The 16,690-nt window shown below is 66.3% G+C and overlaps 1 protein-coding gene across 17 annotated transcripts in view; it reads left to right on the top strand.

Moving 5' to 3' along the window:
• The window catches only part of TCF3 (transcription factor 3), a 35,441-nt gene extending 18,968 nt beyond the window's left edge, over window positions 1-16,473 (top strand). The window contains exons 6-20 of one of the 17 annotated variants that reach the window (XR_011496086.1): window positions 1,992-2,059; window positions 3,145-3,277; window positions 4,041-4,090; window positions 5,302-5,404; window positions 5,478-5,647; window positions 5,773-5,905; window positions 6,336-6,394; window positions 6,502-6,580; window positions 7,434-7,507; window positions 7,740-7,901; window positions 7,985-8,108; window positions 11,174-11,306; window positions 11,497-11,692; window positions 15,194-15,420; window positions 15,662-16,473. Coding sequence is in view for 10 of the 17 variants with exons in the window: in XM_044753615.2 (XP_044609550.2) it covers window positions 1,992-2,059; window positions 3,145-3,277; window positions 4,041-4,090; window positions 5,302-5,404; window positions 5,478-5,647; window positions 5,773-5,905; window positions 6,336-6,394; window positions 6,502-6,580; window positions 7,434-7,507; window positions 7,740-7,901; window positions 7,985-8,108; window positions 11,174-11,306; window positions 11,457-11,692; window positions 15,662-15,804 (1,667 nt within the window). In the remaining 7 variants the exon portion in view is untranslated. Of the gene's footprint in view, window positions 1-1,991; window positions 2,060-3,144; window positions 3,278-4,040; window positions 4,091-5,301; window positions 5,405-5,477; window positions 5,648-5,772; window positions 5,906-6,335; window positions 6,395-6,501; window positions 6,581-7,433; window positions 7,508-7,739; window positions 7,902-7,984; window positions 8,109-11,173; window positions 11,307-11,456; window positions 11,693-15,171; window positions 15,421-15,661 lie in introns of those variants that run through there. The other 16 variants (XR_011496083.1, XR_011496081.1, XR_011496084.1 and 13 more) reach the window with 16 other exon arrangements.
• The last annotated feature ends 217 nt before the right edge of the window (window positions 16,474-16,690 follow it).

The following is a 16,690-nucleotide window of genomic DNA, read 5'->3' as shown; positions in this document are numbered from 1 at the left end:
CACATGGAGGGTGCGGTGGACGTGCAGGACCCCCCCGGTGCATGCAGGCCCGCCGACGGCAGACAGACCTGGCCAGCGGGGACGCGCAGGAGTCCAGGCTCTGATGTTGGGGCCCAACCGGCTGTTGCCTGTGCCGTCCCCCCACTGGGTGACCACAGCGGCTCCGGGGTTGGGAGCGGCCGGGCCTTGGCACTGGGGCTGTAAACGGGGGGCTCAGGCCCGTCCACCAGGAGTCGGCGGGAGCCGCTTCACAGCCACGTCGTCGGTGGCGGTCCCTAGGCCGCAGCACATTGGGGGTTCAGTGGAACCCAGGGGAGTGGACGGGCCACCTGTGGACCCTTGGCGGGACTCACTGACAGGGACACGGGGTCTGGAGGACTCTGGGGCCAGCCTTTGCCCCGGACCCCGAGGGGATGGTGCCTGCCGGGCACGGGACTGGACGCGCTCGGAGCCGTGTGGCCCGGGGTGGCCCTGCACCTGCCGCGGCACAGGTTCCCCTCACTGTTCCTTCCTCCTGCCTCTTCCTGACGCGGGCAGTTCCCACGGTGGCCTGGCCGGCAGGGTGCACAGGGCCCAGCTGTGTCCCAGGCCGCCACCCGGCCCTGCAGCCGAGCAGTCTGGGGTGGGTGCGGGGAGCCCAGGCTGAGCCCAGCAGCCAGGGGGGAGGCGAGTGCCCTGTGCCCCAGGATGGGCCTGGCCTGTCCCTGTGTGGCCCCAGCCCCGTCTGGCGGTTTATTCCTTGAGGAGGGTCCTCATCCTGCCCTCACGCCCTGGTGTGTGGCCCTGGTGCATGGATTGGGCGCCTGCTGTATGCGCACAGCTCCCCTTCTAGAGCCTCAGCATTCTCTCCCTGCACCCCTCATCCTTCCTCTCAGGAGACCCCTTTTTGGTGCCTGCTGTATGCACAGTAGCCCCGTCTCGCAGGGAGCCACTGCCCCGTCGGCGCCGTGCCCATGCCGCCCCGGGAGGGAGGAGGTGTGGGCGTCGCCTCCGTTCACTTGCTGGCCTGCTGGCCGTTCACTGGCTGGACGCCCCCTGGCCTCCGGGCCTCTGTTTGTTCATCCCTAAACGGGCCCAGTGCCACCTGCTCCGAGGGGTCACGGAGGTCAGGCTGGAGGGCACAGCCAGTGGGCGCCTCTTCCCCATCCCCCCAACCCCCCTCCCCCAGCAGCATTTGCTCCAGGAGTCTGGTCAGAATTATCATCCTTCTAAAGTAAATTACAGGTTTTTTCCCCATTAGTTTGAGAATAGTTCAAATCAGTCGGCAGAGTGTTCTCGTTCCTTGCTCACAGCAGGGCTGGTCATGGTCCACCTGCAGTCCACGTTAGTGCCCAGCCTAAGCCAGAAACAGACTTAAATGGCTCAGGTCCTGATTGATCCAGGGACCTGCTTCAGGCAAGGCTGGATCCAGGCATCCGTGCAGCCCTGGGAGTCCACCCACACCAGCTGTTCTCTCGGTCAGGCTGTTACCCTCAGAGCCCCAGGCCTCATCTGTCCACACGGGGAAAAGGCCCCTTTTCCCCAGGTTTCTTGAATCAATCTCCCCAGGGATGTCATGTGCTCGTTCACAAGCCAAGCACTGGCTGGGAGCTGGGGGTGGCACCGGGAGCCTGGGTGCTGAACCGTGCAGGCACCAGGCACCCCAGTCTGTCCCCTGGGAGCCCCCACCCTGGGGAGGTGGCACCTCACGACCTTGAACAGAGGAAACCAAAGCTTGCGAAGGGCACTGGGGCCCGACTCAGTGCTCTTGCCCCTCAGGGACGGGACGTGACGTCAGGGGGCCCTCGTGGGTTTGCAGAGTTCTCTGAGGGTCATCTTGGGACAGCGTCCCCCAGGCTGATGGGGAGACCAGCTTCCCACCATGGTTTTCTGGGTGTTGTGCACTTATGGAGCACCTGCTGTATACGGGCATGTTCCCTGCACTGGGTCAGCCCCTCGGGACACACCATCCCTGGGGTCAGCTCCCAGTGATCCTCCTTCCTCCCTCCCAGGCAAGAGCGGTGAGCGGAGCGCGTACACCGCCTTCGGGAGAGACGCGGGTGTTGGTGGCTTGACTCAGGTGAGGCCCACGTCTGCGGGGCGGGGGCAGCGGTGGGCCTGTTGGTGTGCTCAGTCTGTGGAGCCCGGAGAATGGAGGGGGCGGCGCAGGTGGGGAGCCTGGGGGGCCTTGACCCCTTCCCCCCGTATACTCCCCCCATAGGTTTTAGTTCTAAACAAGCTCATCACGGTCTGTCCCCCGCCCCTTGACCTGCAGCAGGCTCTCTAGTCGGCCCAGCGCTGGTCACTCTCCAGCAGCAGCTGAAATAGGGCTGGACCGTGGGCCAGGCCGGGCCCTCTGGGTGTGGACGGGGAGGAAGCAAGAGGTGGGGAATACCTGGGGCCGCCGTGCGCAGCTGGAGGGGCTCCAAGAGACGCCCGCCCACCCCCAAGTGGCACATGGGGAAACTGAGGCCATCCTGGAAGCTGCCTGCCCTCCCAGGGAGCTCGCCCCACAGGCTGCCAGCCCGGGCAGGACTCACACCACGGCCCCCTGTGCGGCCGACAGGAGCGGTGGTGGCCACCGCGGTCCCAGCATGGCCTCTTGTCCCGGTCACTCCCTGGGCCTTTCCCCTGATGCCCGAGGCCTTCCCTCGTGTCCCCACCTGCAGCCCCCAGGTCTCGCGGTGCGCTAGGCCTTGTCCCAGGTGGCGCCGCCTGTGTGCACGCTGTGCCCAAGCCAGGGCAGCAGCAGACGCAGCTATTGGGCCCCAGCTGGGTACCAGGCCCTGGGCCACGGGCGGAACTCACAGGGCCCTGTCCGTCCTTGAGCCATGGGCATACAGACGGGAGATGGGGGTCGGGAACGGCAGAGCCAGGGCTGGACCCGCCTGGTCCTGAGGGCGGAAAGCCCATCTCACGCTGCCCCAGGCAATTCCTGACCCCGGTGTGCCCGAGCCCGCCGCTTCTCTCCCCTTTGTGACAGCAGCAGTGTGGCCATGATGCTGTCTGCAGAGACGCAGCCCCAGAGGGCAGAGGGGCTCCCGCGAGGGCCACTGTCACCCCACATGGTCCCTGCGGCCTCCTTTTGCATGAGGTGTTTCTTTAACCGAAATTGTCTGGGGCTGGATGGCAGCCCGGCCTCCTGACGCCTCCCTCTCCTCCTAGGCCGGCTTCCTGCCCGGCGAGCTGGCCCTCAGCAGCCCCGGGCCGCTGTCACCCTCGGGCATCAAGGGTGCCTCCCAGTATTACTCCTCCTACCCCGGGCACACTCGGCGGAGAGCCGCGGATGGTGGCCTTGGTGAGTGGGGCAGCCGGGGCGGGGGGACGCTGGGGAGATGGCGGGGGACCCAGGCGAGGAGTGAGTGCAAGCGGAGCCATTAGTCACTGGGCAGCAGCCGTGGACACTGCTGTCCGCTCCGGGGAGGACACTGCAGCGGGGGGTCCCGCATGGGTTCTCGTGGGCCGTTGGTGCCCGACCTCGTCTGTGTCTGAGGACACCTCCGCGCTGTCAGTCCCCGTCCCACGGGCTGCAGGAAGCTCTGCACACGCGTGTTGTCTCTGTGAGCTCACCCTTCACGGCCAGCATCTGAGCTCTGTGCCTGGCACCACTTTAGACAGCAAGTCACCCCCAGATCTTAGAGAAGGGATCCTGGCCTCCAGCCTGAGCTGGCGTCTGAAGGCTGTGCGTAGGCTGGTCCCACCCCAGCTGGGCGCATGCGCAAAACCCAGGGAGAAGGGGTCGGGGCCCCAGCTGTCAGCTAGTGGGGGTCTGCACAGCGAGGACCACCGTCCGGGGAGCCGGGGTGGGCGGCTCCATTCTGAGTCCTCGCACCCTGCCTGGGGTGCCCGCACACCCTCAGAGCCGGGCTGCTGGGTCACGGGTCAGTGATTCTGTCCAAAGGAGAGTCCCAGGGTCCTTCTCCAAGGTGCAGGGTGGGGCTGTCACCTGGCCACCCCCCCGTGACAGGCACGTCCCCGGGGCTGTGGAGGGCCCCCCACACCCCTGGCAGCCGGGGCAGGAACCAGGCCAGACGTGGTGCTCTCTGCTCTCGCTCTGACAGACTCGCAGCCCAAGAAAGTCCGAAAGGTGCCGCCGGGCCTCCCGTCCTCGGTGAGTCGGGGGACGGGGTGGGCACCCCACAGGCCAGCGCCTCTCCTGTCCCCAGGCTCAAGGGCCCTCCCCACCCAAGGCCACCCAGCACGTCAGTGGGACACTGGCCACATGTGTGGGTCTGCATGTGGGCGGGCTCCTTGTGGGTTCTGACCCCGAACCCCATGGGCTCGGCTGGACTTGGCCCCAAGGCCGCAGCCCGACCTCTGAGGGGTGGGGCTTATTCCTGGGGTCTATCCTGGATGCCTGTCGCTTTAGGAGAAGAGCATTTCTTGTGTCCGAGGCCTTGGAAAGGGCGTGGATGGGGGTCCCGGGGGCCGGTTCAGAAGGGCCCTGCCCTATCCGCCCTGGTCGTGCCACCCTGAGTCCCCGCCCCGCTGCCTGGCGGTTGGCGGGGTGCCAGGTGCACAGACGGCGCAGGGCCCTCAGCGGCCTGCAGGGTGGGCTCCCTTGACGTCCTCACATCAGGAGGAAGGCAGTTTGCTGGTTCCCCAACAGGGCCGCCCCCGGCCTCTCTGTCTGGCCCCGCGCTGGCCCCAGGCTCAGGGTTTGCCGCAGAGGCTGCCGTGCTGCTAGGAGGCGCAGTCAGGTGCAGGCTGTTCTAAGACAGGACTGTATCGTGGATCCCTGTTTTTCACACCCCTGCCCCCACGCTGGTTTCCTGGTACCCCTGCCCTCGGCACGTGTGCCCTGCCTTCTCCCCACGGCCAGGGCAGGCGCCACCAGTCGACCCCAGCATTTTCCCGCTGGGCCCGGCCGCGGTTCCAGGCAGCACCAGTCTATCAGAGTCAGTACTGATGTTGGAACCCCATCCATCCCACTGTCCTGGGGCGGTCAGGCCGCAGTATCAACCCAGGGCCTGGCCTCTGAGGCCCCAGGGTCTTGTGTGACCCGGGCTGGGGCCCCGGGAGGTTCTAGTGCTGGGGGTTTCCCAGCTGGGCTTTGACAAGTCAGTAGGCGTTTGCTGGATTAAGGAGGGAAAAGGTGTCCTGGGCAGGGCCTCCAGTCCACGAAGGCCGGGGTTGAGGGTGGGAAAGAAGAGTGGAAGGAGATGGCAGTGCCCCCAGGGCATCGAACGCTGACACGGGGCTGTCTTGGGGGAAACATTGGCACACCACGGGGAGACGGGGAGGTGGGTGGACAACTGCCCAGGCGGAGGGCAAGGCCGGGGCAGGGGCCTCTCCCACCTGACCGTGCTCGCCTGCCTGCAGGTGTACCCCCCCAGCTCAGGTGACGACTACGGCAGGGACGCCACCGCCTACCCGTCCGCCAAGACCCCCGGCAGCGCCTACCCTGCCCCCTTCTATGTGGCAGGTGCGTGGGGCTCGCCTGGGACGGTGGGGCAGGGCCTGGGCCCCCTCGCCCCTCACCGTTCCCCTCTCCGCAGATGGCAGCCTGCACCCCTCGGCCGAGCTCTGGAGCGCCCCCGGCCAGGCCGGCTTCGGGCCCATGCTGAGCGGCAGCTCGTCCCCCCTGCCCCTCCCGCCGGGCGGGGGCGGCTCTGTGGGCAGCACTGGCAGCGGCGGGTTTGGCGGCCTGCACCAGCACGAGCGCCTGGTAAGCTCTGGGGCACGGGGTGAGGGCGGCCCCGTCTGATGCCCTCCCACCCCCTCTGGAGCCCTCCCGCCCCCTCTGATGCCCTCCCACCACGTCTGACGCCCTCCCGCCCCGTCCGCTCACAGGGCTACCAGCTGCACGGAGCGGAGGTGAATGGCGGGCTCCCGGCTGTGTCCACCTTCTCCTCGGCCCCCACGGCTGCCTATGGCAGCGTTTCCAGCCACACACCCCCCGTCAGTGGGGCTGACAGCCTCATGGGTATGCCCCCTCCACCCTACCCCGATCCCACTCTCCGAGCTGGAGACTAGGGCGGGCGCAGAAGTGTTTAGTGGCGGCAGGGGGTGGGGGGTGGCCGGGAGCTACCCTGTTACTCACACCCGCACACGTGCTCCGGCTCCTCAGACCCCCTCCCAGAAATCTGGAAGCAGCTCTTTGAGGAGAGTGTCCCCATTTTACATCTGGAGAAACTGAGGCCCAGAGACGGGACTCGATCACTCAGGGCCTCACAGCGTGGCCTCAATGGAGGCAGGTGGTGGGACGTCAGGCAGCAACCAGAGCAAAATTGGGGGCGTGTGTGGGGGGCAGCCGGGCACAGAAGGGGGCTCCCCCTCAGCCGGGGATGCAGGCCAGGCCCAGTGCTGCGGGCGCTCCCTCCCGGAGGCTGGGCCTCACGTCTCTGCACCCACAGGCTCCCGCGGGACCACGGCCAGCAGCTCTGGGGACGCCCTCGGGAAGGCGCTGGCCTCGGTGAGGCATGGGCATAGCGGGTGGTGGGGGTGGCCGGGCTGGCAGCCCCAGGAGGTGGGCCCTTGACCAGCCACCCCGTGGCCTGTCTCTCCTCGTCCCCACTGCAGATCTACTCCCCGGATCACTCAAGCAATAACTTCTCATCCAGCCCCTCGCCCCCCGTGGGCTCCCCCCAGGGCCTGGCAGGTCTGTGCGGGGTGCTGGGGGGGGGGGGGCGGGCGGCGAGCTGGACAGACCAGCCGCCTCAGAGCATGTGTTCCCATGGGCATCCGGGAAGGCTCCCTGGAGGAGGGGGCCTCCAAGCCAGTGCTCTTACGTCACTGCGCCGGCAAAGGCCAGGAGGCAGGAGGTGGTGGTCTGTACTGTGTCAGCATGGGGGGCTGGGGACCCAGTGGGGTCAGGGCTTCAGGCTTGGCTCTGGCCCAGACTCCAAACGGCATATGTTGGCGTGTGTCCACCCCACGTGTGTTAGTCAGGCACCGACTCTATGTCTTGTATGCCTCGGCCCCGGCCCCTGTCGCCATGAGGGTGGGCCCAGCATCAGCTGGGGACGTGAGCCGCGGGTCTCTGGAAGGCGGGGTGGTGGCATTATAAGGCTAGTAGACCCGGCCCTGGCCTCTGTGGTTCTCACAGCAGGCGACTGCCCTGCGGGACCGGGAGGAGCCAGCCCTGCTCTGCGCTCCTCGTCTAGCTGAGCCGCCTTCCCCACGGGAAAGGAGGGGTCAGGTCCAGCAGATGGGGACAGGCTCAGAGACAGGAACCTGCCTGGTGGGTTCGCACCCTGGCCCAGCGAGAAGCTAGATTTAAACGTGAGCCCGAGACCCCAGGGGTCCGTGGTGGGCCTGCGAGCCTCCAGCACTGAGCCTGACTCCGGTCCCTGCCATCAGTCTGTGGGTGTGGCGCCCCTGTGTGGCCATCTGGGCATCGCGGGCTGGCAGTGGGCTCCCTGCCCAGTGGTCCTGGTTCCGGCCTCCCTCCCGCAGTCAGGCCAGGAGGATGCGCTGCCCCAGCCCCCAACTCACGCCTCCTCTCCCTGCAGGGACGTCACAGTGGCCCCGAGCAGGAGCCCCCGGTGCCTTATCGCCCAGCTACGATGGGGGTCTCCACAGCCTGGTGAGCCTCCTGCCCGGCGCGGGGGTGGAGGGCTGCTTGTGGGTGTGCTGGTGGGGCGGGGGCAGAATTTGCAGTAGGATGCAGGCTGCTTGGACAAGAATAAACTTAGTTGATGTGTTGGGAACGAGATCTGGAGCTGGGGGTGGTCAGAGCTGCGGCCGTGACCAGCGAAGGTGCGCGGGGCTGCCTGGGGTCCCGGCGACCCAGACCCCTCACGCCCATCCCCCCGCAGCAGAGCAAAATGGAGGACCACCTGGACGAGGCCATCCACGTGCTGCGTAGCCACGCTGTGGGCACGGCAGGTGACGTGCACGGGCTGCTGCCTGGCCATGGGGCGCTGGCCCCGGGCTTCACCGGCCCCGTCCTGCCGCTGGGTGGGCGGCACGCCGGCCTGGTGAGAGCGGGCAGGGCGGCTGGGCAGCCAGCGGGTGGGTGGGCACGCGGGCCGGGCAAACCTGACCGCCTCCCTATCCGCAGGTCGGAGGCGGCCCCTCAGAGGACGGCCCGGCGGGCAGCGGTGGCCTCCTGCACAGCCACGTGGCCCTCCCTGGCCAGCCTGGCGCCCTCCCCGACCTCTCCCGGCCGCCTGACTCCTACAGCGGTAAGCCCCAGCCTGGCCTGGCCCGGGCGGCCTGCACACGGGTCCCCTGCACCCCAGCTCCGTGGGTGGGACCCACTGGTGGTGGGCAGCTCCCAACAGAGCTACGTCCCTCCTTGGAAAAAGGGGACACAGAGGGCTCATCACCGGGGGTCTGAGGACCGCCACGTGGCCCCGAGCGTCTGCTCTCTGCCTGGCACAGGGCTGGGGCTTGGACCCCATGCTACCTGCCAGCCCCTCACGGTGACCCACGGGCTCAGGATTGTCCCACCCCCGTTTCCAGTTGAGGAAACTGAGGCAGAGGAGAAGGCAAGAAGCTCCACTGGGACCAGGTGCCCAGGATCCCAGCTGGGGGTGGGGGAGCGGTGTCTGCCTTGGTGGGAGCCGGCAGGTGCGGTCCCCATCAGAGGCACCTGGAGGCCCGAGAGGCCGGCAGGGTCACCGGTGGGTCAGCATCTTTCGAAAGGGAAGTGGGGCCCAGCGCTCTGGGCGCAGCCTCAGAGCAAGCGAGGCTGTGGTTTGTGGTGGCCCCTGCTCTGAGTTCAGCCGGCACCTGTGTATTTAGCATCAGCCATGTCTGAGGCATTTCTAGGCACTGGGATAAAATAGGGAATGAGAGAGAGCCCCTCGCTGGGAGGTGACGTTCTGGTGGGGGAGACGGGGGGCCGGGAGAGGTTGCAGGGGGTCTTGTAGTTTTAAAGTTGAGGGGGCAAGATTGTGGCATTTCAGCAGAGCCAGGGATGAGCGAATGCGGGCAGGCACCTGAGGGTGCAGCCATGCAAAGGCCCTGGGGCAGGAGCAGGCCGAGTGTGTTAGACGGGCAGCGAGGAGGCCCGTGTGGCTAGAAGAGGGAGCGAGGGGGAGGAGTGGGAAGAGCGAGGGCAGGGAGGGGACAGGGCATGTCATACGGGCCTGGGGTGCCTTTGGGAGGACTTGGCTTCTCCCCCGAGGGAGGGAGAGCCTGGAGGGCTGCAGGTGGAGGAGTGGGACCAAGGGGAAGGGACGAGCTGGTCCAGGGAGGCGATGCCGGGGGTCGGCCTGGGCAGGGCTGCAGAGGGGTGAGCAGTGAGTGGGTTCCTGGTAGTGTGAAGGCGGAGCCCATGGATTTGCAGATGTGGCGGCAGCGGTGGGATTTGGGTCCGGAATTCAGAGTGACGTCCAGCATCACTGGCCCACGTTGGACTTCAGAGCCAGGACCCTGCACGGGGTCACTGGGAGGAGCAGAGCTCGGTCCCGAGCATCGGGCTGGGGTCGGGACAGGCGGCCGTGGGAGGCGGAGGAGGTGGGACTGTGTGGGACGCCGGGGTGAGGACCCAGGTGGGGTCAGGCTGACCGGGGCAGGGTCGGTGGGTTTGGGACATCACCATCCGGGGGAGCAGAGGATTGGCAGTGGCAAGTGGGGGGTGAGGTCAAGAGAGGGTACCTCTCAAGACCGAAGAGGGCATGGTGCGTTTGAGGGGGGCCCTTGGCGAGCAGGACGCTGTCCGCCTGGCAGGAGGCCTTCGAGGGGGGAGGCAGCAGGGGGAGGGCTCCCGTGCCCACTGGGGCCCGGGACCTGAATCTCACAGTGGCCAGTCCCGCAGGCCATCAACCCCTACCCTGCTCCAGCGGGCAGACCGAGCCCCAGAGAGGGTGCGGGAACTCCCTGCAGGGCAGTGGCTGAGCTGGGCTGCCACCCACCCCCCCGTCACCTTCATGAAAGATATTCCACGTCACGTGACAGTAACAGGACACGTGTGTGTGACAACGCTGCCTAAACGTCCAGCACCCCAGGGACCCACCACATGACCCACATTAGGGCAGCTTCTCTCGTGCCTCCCTGTCCCCCTGCCCCCCAAAACCAGCCTCAGTTCAGAGTCAATGCTTCCTTGTGTTTCTCAATGTCAACGCACTGTAGGGTTCTCACCTGGGGACAGTGGGTGACGTCTGGGGACATCTGTGGTTGTCACACTGGGGGTGCTCCTGGCATCCAGTGGGGGGGGGCCAGGGATGCTGCTCAACCCTCCACAGTGCTCAGGGTGGCCCCCCAGACAGTGATCCGGCCCCAATGTCCAGTGCCAGGGGGACGCTGTGCTGTCATATCCCAGGATCCCCTCCCTTCCTCCCCTTCACTGCTGGAGGACTGGCCGGCGCTTTGCTGACTGCGTCTCTGCGAGGTTGGGGTCCGCGTAGCCGCGCCGTCAGCCTCGTTCTCTGTCATCATGGCTCCGGGGCTCCGTTATAGCCCACGTCCCGCTGTGTTGTCTTCCCACCTGTCTGCTGGCTTGCGCTGGCATTGGGTCCCCTGCGCTGCGTGTCAGGTCCTTTCGCACTCTGCTTTCATGCTGGCTGCCTTCTGGAACATTCCGTAATGTGTCTTCTGGGGCACACATGCCGAAGTCTCTCGAGTGTGGTTTCCAGTTGTGGGATTTCCGTGTGCGCATGTGCCTGCCCTGTCCAGGGAATGCCCAGGCGTTTCCCAAAGAGGCCGTGCCTCACGGGCCGTCAGGAGCGTCAGGCCCCTCGATCTTGCCGAATCCAGGCGGGAGATGGGTGCGCTGGGCCCTGACTCACGGTCCATGACCTCCAGATGAAGGAGGTGGAGCCGCCCGCCGCGCCTGCTCCCCTGCTGAACCTCCCGTTCGGGTCCCTGCTTCCCTGCCGGCTGCCCGTCCTCTGCTCCACCGTCTGGGGGAGCGCCCGACGTCCTCTGGGCCCCGTTCTCTTGGTTTATATGTGACGCACATCTTCTGTCCTGGCGTGTCTTTATCCCGGCGATGAGAAATTCTCGATTTCAGTGGAGTCAGGTTGGCGATTCCTTTTCTTCCTGTGAGAGCAGCTCTTTAGCATTCTAAGCCGCGGTTCCCTGCCGTGAGCCACAGTGAGATTTCCACGGTCCTCCTGAAGGTCACATTTCACCTGTTGCATCTCAGACCTCAGTCTGTCTGGCGTGAGGCAGGGATCCTGGTTTCATTTTTGGCAGCGGAAGGCCCGGCTGTCCCAGGAGAGCTCGTTCCCCTCCCACGAGTGGCTGGTCGGGGGCCCTGGTGGCCGGCCCGGCCCCGCCCCTCACCCAGGCCCTGTTGCAGGGCTCGGGCGCACGGGTGCCACCTCGGCCGGTGACATCAAGCGGGAAGCGAAGGAGGACGAGGAGAACGCGTCGGTCGCCGACCCCTCAGAGGAGGACAAGAAGGAGCTGAAGCCTCCCCGGACCCGGACCAGGTGCCGGCCCCTCCCGCCCCCTCCCGCCCCCACCAGGACACATACGCACACGCACGCGCGCACACGCACACATGGCGCCCACCTGCGAGGCCGTCGGCGGGCCACCCCGTGCCCCCGCTCACTGTCTCCCTCTGGCCCCCGGCCCCGTAGCCCGGACGAGGACGAGGACGACCTTCTCCCCCCAGAGCAGAAGGCTGAGCGGGAGAAGGAGCGCCGGGTGGCCAATAATGCGCGGGAGCGGCTGCGGGTCCGAGACATCAATGAGGCTTTTAAGGAGCTGGGGCGCATGTGCCAGCTGCACCTCAACAGTGAGAAGCCCCAGACCAAACTGCTCATCCTGCACCAGGCCGTGTCGGTCATCCTGAACCTGGAGCAGCAGGTGCGAGGTCAGTGGGGGTGCCGCGCCCTCCCCGCTGCCCGCGCCGCGGCCTGGATGGCCTCCCCTCCTGCTGTGACCTCCCCACGGTCACCACTGTCCTCCCCCTGCTGTCACCACCATCCTTCCTGCCGTCACCACCGTCCTTCCCATTGTCACCACTGTCCTCCCCACAGTGTCACCATCGTCCTCCCCTCGCTGTCACCATTGTCCCCTGCTGTCACCACTGTCCTTCCCACTGTCACCACCATCCTCCCCGCACTGTCACCACCATCCTCCTCCCTGTCACCACCGTCCTCCTTGCTGTCACCAGCATCCTCCCATTGCTGTCACCACCATCCTGTCACAACTGTCCTCCTGTCACCACCATCCTCCCTGTTGTCACTACCATCCTTCCCACGTCACCACCGTCCTCACTGTCACCACCGTCCTACCCCCACGGTTACCGCCGTCCTCCCCCCACGGTCACCGCCGTCCTCCCCCCACTGTCACCACCGTCCTCCTCACTGTCACCACCGTCCTCCCCTCCTGTCACCACCGTCCTCCCCCTGCAGTCATCACCGTCCTCCCTCCTCTGTCACCACCGTCCTCCCCGTCACCACCGTCCTCCCCGTGCAGTCATCACCGTCCTCCCTCCTCTGTCACTACCGTCCTCCCCTCACTGTCACCACCGTCCTCCCCCTGCATCATCACCGTCCTCCCTCTGTCACCACCGTCCTCCCCTGTCACCACTGTCCTCCCCGCTGTGACCCTCCCCGCTGTGGTGACCGTCTCTCTGCTGTGGCTGTCCTTTCTGCATTGACTTTTTTTCCTGCATTGACACCCCGTGGCCCACTGGCCCTCCGCCCGGCCCCAGTGTCCCTCCTGGAATGGGAGGACAAAACTCTGGATTCCTTGGCCTGCAGACCTGGGCACCTTGGCTCAGAGCAGTGTCCCCAGACCCCAGGGACCCCCGCCCGCCCAGCCCTTCCTTCTCAGGAAGCTCATCGCCGGGCTGCAGAGGCCAGTGCCCCCCGGGCCCTTGCGCCCATCACTGTTGCTCTGAGTGGATACCCGCGGGCCCTTGAGCGCATCCTTGTCACCTCCAGGGGGCTCATGCCCCGCTTCGGGGCTGGGTGGGGGTCCGGAGAGGCCCCGGGACTCGCCCCCGCTGCTTCCTTAACGCCCCCTCTTGCGCCCGTTAACCTCTTCTCTCCTGCAGCGCTGTCGCTTGGACGGGAGCTGGGGCCCGGCCTGCCCGCCGCTGTCCCTCAGCTCGAGTTTCTGCGTCTGCACGGCCGCGGGCCTTGTGCCATGTCCCCACGCCCGCCTCTCTGTTCTGCCTCTTGCGCTTCGCCCCTCCCCCACACCCCCAGCCGGCGTCTCCTCCGCTCCCACCACCGGCAGCCCCTCCTCACCTCGCACTTGCTGCCCGCCCGGCACCCCGGCACGACGGGGCTGCAGCCTCGCAGCCTCCCCTCCCCCGAGCCCCCGTCAGGACTTGAGGGAAGGGAGGAGGAGGCGAGGCTTGCGCCAGGCTCCAGGCCTCACTGTCAGTTTGGTCTGTGCGCTTGTCCTGGGCTCCAGGCCGTGCCGCCACCCGGCTGTCTTCACTCGGGCCTGAGGGCAGCAGCCGCCGGGCCACAGGCACCAGATGGGGCCCGGGGGTCCGACCAGAGGCAGGTGCCCGGCTCCTCAGCTTCCAGGGGTCCCCGCGTCTCAGGCCTCCACCCGGGCTCGTTTCACCTCCGCCACAGCCGTGGCACGGCGGGCGTCCCATTGTGATCGGCCCCGCCCTCCCCAGGAAACAGGCAGAGAGCAAAGTCACTTGTCTGTGGCCACCCGGCGACACCACTGCTGAGCCCAGTCGGGGTTAGGAGCTGGCGGGCAGGGGCGCAGGTGTCTGAGCACCAGGTCCAGACCCCTGCCTGTGTGAAGGGCTCGCTAGTGTCCAGTAGATTGGACCCGCCACCGGGGTCACTCGCCGTAGAGATAAGGAACCAGAGTCCTGGAGCTCGGGAGGCGCCGGCCAGAGTCAGGCCCACAGGCAGGGTGCACGGCAGCCGCTCCAGGCCCCGTCCTCGGGCCAGCAAAGCCCAGTGTGGGGCAGACATCGCTGAGACCCCTGGGGGTGAGCTGGTTGGCTCCTTGTGGGACTCTGAGTGTCCTGGCCCCCCCCCAGCCCCAGAGGTCTCCCCGTCCTGGGCTCTGGGGACCCAGGCCGCTGTCTGCTGAGCCTGTCTTCGCGGCCTCTTCACCCAGGGCAAATCAGGACAGGCCCAGCTCCCCCTCCCCCAGCACGCACGGCTCTGAGCAGGAAGGTCGTCCTCCCGGGAGGGGGCCAGGTCCCCCCCCCTCCTGGCCCGTCCTGGGGCGCATGGAGTGGCCAGGGGTGCGCCCGGCTCCCTGTAGACTCCCAGGTTGGGGAATCACGGCCCTGCGTCCATCCCCAGAAAACATCCCAGGAACAGCGAGGCCCTGGTCTCCCTGAGACACCATCACACAGCCTCGCCGAGAGCAGGTCCAGGGGCACACACGCAGGCACACCCGAGCCCTTTGCTCCAGAACGCGTGCCCTGTGCACCCAGAGGAGCATGTGGTTGTGGACGTGAGCTCACACGCTAGCATGTGCACCCACTCACACAGACCACACCCTGACAAAGACCACCCACCCACCCAGACAGACCACACACCCGCACAGACCACGCACCTGCACCCGCACAGACCACGCACCTGCACCTGCACAGACCACACACCTGCACCCGCACAGACCACACACCTGCACCCGCACAGTCAACACACCTGCACCCGCACAGTCCACACACCTGCACCCGCACAGTCCACACACCTGTACCCACACAGTCCACACACCTGCACAGTCCACACACCTGCACAGTCCACACACCTGCACCCGCACAGTCCACACACCTGCACCCGCACAGTCCACACACCTGCACCCGCACAGTCCACACACCTGCACCCGCACAGACCACACACCTGCACCCGCACAGACCACACACCTGCACAGTCCACACACCTGTACCCACACAGTCCACACACCTGCACAGTCCACACACCTGCACAGTCCACACACCTGCACCCGCACAGTCCACACACCTGCACCCGCACAGTCCACACACCTGCACCCGCACAGACCACGCACCTGCACCCGCACAGACCACGCACCTGCACCCGCACAGACCACGCACCTGCACCCGCACAGACCACGCACCTGCACAGTCCACGCACCTGCACAGACCATGCACCTGCAGACCACACACCTGCACAGACCACGCACCTGCACAGTCCACGCACCTGCACAGACCACGCACTTGCACAGACCACGCACCTGCAGACCACGCACCTGCACAGTCCACGTACCTGCACAGACCATGCACTTGCACAGACCACGCACCTGCAGACCACACACCTGCACCCGCACACACACACAGCGAGTCGGTGTCCCGTCCACAGCCCTGGCCCCACCCCCGCCCCCGCGTGTCACTAACAGAGGCCCCGGTGCTGTGACCCAGCAGTACAGAGGAGGTGCTGTCCCTGGAGGAGAAAGACCTGAGGGACCGGGAGAGGCGCATGGCCAATAACGCGCGGGAGCGGGTGCGCGTGCGGGACATTAACGAGGCCTTCCGGGAGCTGGGGCGCATGTGCCAGCTGCACCTCAAGTCGGACAAGGCGCAGACCAAACTGCTGATCCTGCAGCAGGCCGTGCAGGTCATCCTGGGCCTGGAGCAGCAGGTGCGAGGTAGGCTCCCGGCCGCCCCGCCCCCCCGCCCCCGCAGACGCCGGGCGCTCTGCCCACGTCTCCGCGGGGGACTCAGACTGACGCCCCCGAACCCCCGATCTGTGGCTCACAGCTCCCCTCCGGGGAGGGGGCAAGCCGAGAAAAGGAGGCCACGCGTGCCCCCACTCGCCCCCTGGAGCCCTGCCCGCCGTGCTCGCCCTCCCGGGGGACCCTCTCCCACAGTGCTCTCCCCTCCCCCCAGAGCGTAACCTGAACCCCAAAGCCGCCTGCCTGAAGCGACGGGAAGAGGAGAAGGTGTCGGGCGTGGTCGGAGACCCCCAGATGGTCCTGTCGGCCGCCCACCCAGGCCTGAGCGAGGCCCACAACCCTGCCGGGCACATGTGACAGGGACGCCGCCGAGGGACGAGTGCCCGACCTCGGTGCAGCCCGGGGCGCTCCCGCCGGGCGCCGGTCTCCATCCTCGGCGAGGGCTGGCCGGTGCGCTCCTCGCGCGCATGCGCAGCGTCGCGCCGACACCCACCCGGGAGGCTGCGAGCGCGGGAACCCCGGCGGGGACGCGGGTCCCGGAGACTGTGTCCCGGCCCCGCCACCCAGGACGGGCCGCGAGGAGCGTTTGTTTGTTTGTTTGTTTTTTTTGGAAACGAAGTCGGACAACAAGCAAGGAATACACACGTTATCAGAAAAGAAAATGCCTTAAGTATGGATGGGGAGGAGCCGGAGCGTGTCACTCGCCCGAGGGAGATGCGTGCAGACCTGGCTTGCTCTGAAGCCACCAGCAAATTGTGCCTACGCCTGATATTTTTTTTAAGGAAAATAAAAAGAACATTAGTTATAAGATTTTTTTTTTTTATTAACGTAGAAGAAAATTAGCAAGGAGGATGCCTTTGGTCTCTCGGTTTTTTGTTTTTGTTTTTTTAGCTTTTTTTGCATATGTTTTGTAAGCAAAGAATTTTTTTGTATAAAAGTCTCGTCTCTTGCTGTTTCTGCTGCTGTTTCTAGAACTGGGCGTTGCATTTCATGATCAACCAGATTATTAAAAGTTGTATTAAAAGACCCAATGCAAACCTGAGGTGCCCCCCTCCCCCAGGAGCCACTGGCCGCAGGACGGGGATGGCCAGTGTGGGGTGGTTGTCCTGATTTGGCTGGGTGTCAAGTGATGGGCAGCCTTGCCCCATGCTCCACTCCCTCGAAAAGGGGGACACCCCGGCCTCTGGGTGGTGGCACCTGCAGGGAGCTCGCGGCCTTTGTCCTCCGAAAGCAGCATTGGTCC

This window comes from Equus asinus, chromosome 20 (genome assembly GCF_041296235.1).
Source record: "Equus asinus isolate D_3611 breed Donkey chromosome 20, EquAss-T2T_v2, whole genome shotgun sequence".
Taxonomy (NCBI): Eukaryota; Metazoa; Chordata; class Mammalia; order Perissodactyla; family Equidae; genus Equus; species Equus asinus.
The sequence above is the reverse complement of the archived record's forward strand: the minus strand, read 5'-3'. Positions and strand labels throughout refer to the sequence as shown.